At 35.4% G+C, this 5,076-nt stretch overlaps 1 protein-coding gene across 1 annotated transcript; it reads right to left on the bottom strand.

Moving 5' to 3' along the window:
• Nucleotides 1–488: 488 nt before the first annotated feature.
• Nucleotides 489–962, bottom strand: LOC110919031 (ethylene-responsive transcription factor RAP2-2). The gene has a single exon (XM_022163311.1). The coding sequence runs from the start codon at nucleotides 960–962 to the stop codon at nucleotides 489–491; it is 474 nt and encodes a 157-aa protein (XP_022019003.1).
• Between the last annotated feature and the right edge of the window lie 4,114 nt (nucleotides 963–5,076).

Raw genomic sequence — 5,076 nt, 5'->3', positions numbered from 1 at the left:
ATTATAAAGAAATCACTTTCATCTAATTGTATTTCATGGGTACGATATCTTAATCGGATAATTAAGAAAGTTCAACAAGAATGAAAATGTATAATCTATCTAAAAATGTAAATCACATAATTAAGAAAGTTGAGGTTGTATTCCTGCAATACTCCCCAAAAAGTATCGTGTCCCCCGCATAGTAATGCAACCATAGTTTCCAAGTAGTTGAAAATTAACATGCACATACATTATTTAGTTTATTTATATATCACATATTTACAACTGATTATCCACAAAGTAACATACTTAGGTACCAATAGTTTAAAATCACATTCTAGAGTATTAGCTTTTCATTTTGTAACGTTTGGAGGTATTAATGTTATTTGTAGGTTTAAAATCATTCTATTAGTACGTAGATATGTTATTTTGTGCAAACCACAGGGACTAACTATGTTAATACCCCCAAACATTACAAAATGAAAAGCTAATAGCCTAGAATGTGAGTTTTATCCTCTCAACTCCTTTTTTCGTCTTTTCTTTAAAACTTCTTCTTTCACATCACCACTTTCTTCCGGTTGAATCTCCGGGTACTCCTCCACCGGAAAGTTCGTCTTCGCAGACTTTCCTCGATACCGGAGGTTCGCAATGTCGTAAGCTCTCGCCGCCTCTTCCACCGTCGCGAAAGTCCCCAGCCACTTTCGCTCTTTCCCGGGAACCATTATCTCCGCTGCCCATTTTCCCGATGGCCGTAAACTAACCCCTCTATACTCATTCTTTCGTCTTCTCCTCTCTTCTCCGCTGCCACCATAGTGAAAAAACTCACACCCTAAACAGTCTGGAGTTCGCATTCCACAGTGGCGGCATACTTCTTGCTCCTGCAGACTCTGTTCAATCACAAAACCGTCGTTGCCGCCGGTTATTACTTGTCTGAGTGCAGCAACCATGATGGAGTTGATGTCATTGGTTTGTGGGATATTCATTTTTCATTTAGAAAAGTTTAGAGTGGCTTGATTTGAGGCGGTATATATAGCTTTCCGTTTCTTCTGAGGGAAGTCAAGAAGAAGGTCAAAGGTGACGTAAGATGTGAAGCATGCCACCTGTCGTTAACTGTCTTACCGATGTACACTCTCTTTTATAAGTTTTGTACACGCTCTTTTATAAGTTTTTAATTTAAAGTAGGATAAATTACACTTTTCGTCCTTTATGTTTGTATCGGATTGCAATGGATAGCCTTTAACTTCGATAATTACAATTACAATCCTTTATTTGGAAAACTCAATACATCTTTCGTCCTTTAGCACTAACAAAGTTAAAATTTTTAGTTAAATCTATTCACTTAAGGACAGTTTAGTCTTTTTACAAATTTAATTAAATTAAAATTTATAACAAAGCTTAATATTTACCCTCACCCCCTCCATCTCTATCTCTATCTCAACTCACACTCTCCTCCTCTACCCTCTTAAAATTATTACTTCAAATTAATATCTACCATGGCAGACAAATACGTAAACATCCCTCTGCTTAAAATTAATATCCACCATGGAAACAAATACTTCACATTCTGAGTATTTTTCTTCAACGTACGTAATGAACAAAATGTTAATCGACGATTTGCTGAGATTTTCCTGAAACGAATGAATAAAATGTTAATCGACGGAACCGGAATGATTTTCAGATGTAGATCCGTGCAACGCTTGCAGCAGTGACAACTGTTATGTGAACCGGAATGATTTTCAGATCTAGATCCCTGCAATGAAACGGAACACCTTTTCCGGTGAGACGACTGTTACGTGAACCGGAGTGATTTTCAGATCTAGATCCTTGCTTCTTCTCATATTCCTCCGATTGGTGGTGCCAATTGTTGCTGAAACGGTGGCATCGTATCTGTCACCGATCTAGTAAATCACACTCACTTGACCGGAAAAAAGCCAGTGCCGATTGTGTAGAAGTGGACGGCGCGTGAGAATCAGAGACCGCCGGTGATGTTCCACGACGGAAGTTGGTGGTGTTTGGTAGTGGTTGTCGGTTTTGGATATGTTAGCTAGATTTGGTGGTGGTTAGTGGTGGTAAGAGGAGGTTGTTTTATTTTCAGAGAATTTAATGAGGGTGAGAAGGAGAGTGTGAGTTGAGAAAGAGATGGAGGGGGTGAGGGTAAATATTAAGCTTTATTTTAAATTTTAATTTAATTAGATTGGTAAAAAGACTAAACTGCCCTTAAGTGAATAGACTTAACTGAAGATTTTAACCTTGTTAGTGTTAAAGGACGAAAAATGTACTAAGTTTTCCAAATAAAGGACTGCGACTGTAATTATTAAAGTTAAAGGTTATCCATTGCAATCCGATACAAGGACGAAAAGTATAATTTATCCTTTAAAGTATCAGTCCTCAAGGTTTCAAATGGAGTTGATGTCATTGGTTTGTTTTGTTCCGTGATGAATTCCACCACGCCGTTATACACGGCCGCCACTCACATCCATCACGCGTGGAAGAGTTAACGCGTTGTGGTGGTCACGCGTTGAACTTTGGAACTTTGTGTATGGTGGGTTGTACTCTAGTCCTGAGGAGTTGTACACTGATGGAATAAATAAAAAAGGTTGTGATACCATCACTAGTGACACCACCCCCTCTACATTTCTATCACTAGTGATAGAATATTGGTTGTGCACATGGCATGACTTGATTGGATAGTGGGAGTGATAGATTCTATCACTAGTGAACCACCCCTAGTCCCCTTATGAAGATTAACATATATTTATTTGATACCTTTACATGAGTATGAGTATGTTTACAATTAGATATGGGTTTATCATTTCAGTGCTATTTTTTGGTAGATGTTAACTTTGTTTATATAAACATTTTTTTTAAACCGAGCTGATATTAGTAATGTACAAGTAATCAAAGAACAAATGTACATGTTATTAAAACTACCCCGTATTTAGTTAATTAATGTCGTACACCCTTTTCGTTATAACAATTTTGTATAGTCATTTATAATATTTCGAATATGTCGTTGTGACGTACTCATATTTTATCAATGGTTCGATAAAAGTTTTGCATAAAACTGAACAAGTCATGTATATTTGATTATTTTTTATTCTTTATTGTAACGAACGAGCTAATACCGAACAAACAACTTTGGTAGCGGTATAGAGTATCATTTTCATATCATAAGTTATAGCAATTGTTTGTACCGTAGTACGGTACCGTGACGAACTGAATTAATAGCGTTCCAACAATATTGGTACCATGTCAATTCCGACCAAACAACATCGGTATTAGTATTCATGCTACCAGAACCGACACTCATTTTTTATGGTTTTCGATCAATGGAAAATATGCGTCGATATCCTTTTGGGTATATTATGACTTTATTTTTTGGGTTTTGTTTTTCGGTTGCTATACGTGATGAACCAAACTGATATCAACCCAAATTCCATCCGGAAGGGGGTGGGGGGGTGGGGGGGAGTTTAGATTATATTAGCAATATAATATGTTTTAAACATACTCCGAATTTACTGTTGCGACACAGTTGTTTTTATCTATATTTCTATATATATATTTTAATTGAAACCGAATCAAAATGTAATATATGTTTTATTTTTAGTTTTAAATACAATTTGATTTTTCTTTTCCAAGTGTTAGATAGATAATGTTTAATGAAATTTTGAATATAACATTGCAATATTCTTATTCGTAATTGCGTTTGAATATAAATTTTGTCTAAAACGGAGCCGCATCAATGCTCAAAACGATTACCAGAGGAATATTTAACACTTGTCTAAAAAAATACTTTTCGACAAATATGTAACAACTTTTTATCCTCATCTTACGCTCTTCCATTCGTTTAGGTAATGATGAATACCCCACAAAGAAAAAAAAAAGACTCATGCTAACTAAAGTTTAACCCTTTTGCATGCACAATTTTTATGTTATTAGGTATAAAATTATTATAAACAATATATTATATATTATGCACATACAAAATTCTTGTTGTATTGTGTTAGAGGAATTCTACTGGTTAGTAAAATTTACAAGCTTAAATGATTGGCTCATAGCCTTATATATGTTGTGGTTAATCTTAAAATGCCTTTGAATTATTCTTTAAATAGATAAAAAGTAGAAAAAAATTAAATAAATTTGAGCCCAGTTAAACATAATCCAAGATGTATTGTAGCAACTATTTTTTCTATAAACGCTCATACTTTTAAATATATATTTTTAAGAGTAAACTGCCATTTTGGTCCTTGTGGTTTGGCCAGTTTTGCCATTTTAGTCCAAATCTCAAACTTATTACATCTGTGTCCCTGTGGTTTGCATTTTGTTGCCATTTTAGTCCAAAATCCAAAAACCCTCCATTTTGACTGTTGAAAACTGGTTATTTTGTCCTTTAGTGCAGGGGCATTTTGGTCCATATTAATTTATCATAACATTTCAATAATTAATAACATCATCTTCAAAACATTATCAAACATCATCATCAAAACCCAGAAAATCAAGAACATCTTCAAGAAAATAAAGAACCCAGAAAATCATCATCTTCAAGAACATCATCAAAACCCAGACATCGTTCATCTTCAAACATCATCATCAAAACCCAGAAAAATTACAAAAATCAACAAATGATTTCTGAACAATTTGCTTGTTGAATCCATTGCTAATCGAGTCATCATCAAAACCCAGCAAATTTATTGTTTTCTCACACATATGAACACTATTAAACAAAACTCAGAAAAATTACAAAAATCAACAAACGATTACAAATCCGATTTCTAAACATCCATTGTATTTGTGAACATCATCAAAACCCAGAGATTCAGATTCAAGTAACCACCAGATTCAAGTAACAAAAACCAATCCAAAAACACAAGATAAATTACCTAATGTAACTTGAATCCGATTCGATTTCTGAACAATAACACTCTTTATCTTCAAACCCAGTACCCTCATCACAATCTCGCCAAGCACCACCACCACCCCCTCTCGCCGCCAAGCACCACCACCACCACCGCCGTCGTTCTTGGCGTTGTTGGAGACGGCACCTTCGTCTGCCGCCGCTGTCGTGCCCATCTCTCTCCTCCGATTACTCTCTCTATC

This window comes from Helianthus annuus, chromosome 9 (assembly GCF_002127325.2).
Source record: "Helianthus annuus cultivar XRQ/B chromosome 9, HanXRQr2.0-SUNRISE, whole genome shotgun sequence".
Classification (NCBI taxonomy): Eukaryota; Viridiplantae; Streptophyta; class Magnoliopsida; order Asterales; family Asteraceae; genus Helianthus; species Helianthus annuus.
Note: the sequence above shows the minus strand (reverse complement) of the source record. Positions and strands in the feature narration are given on the sequence as shown.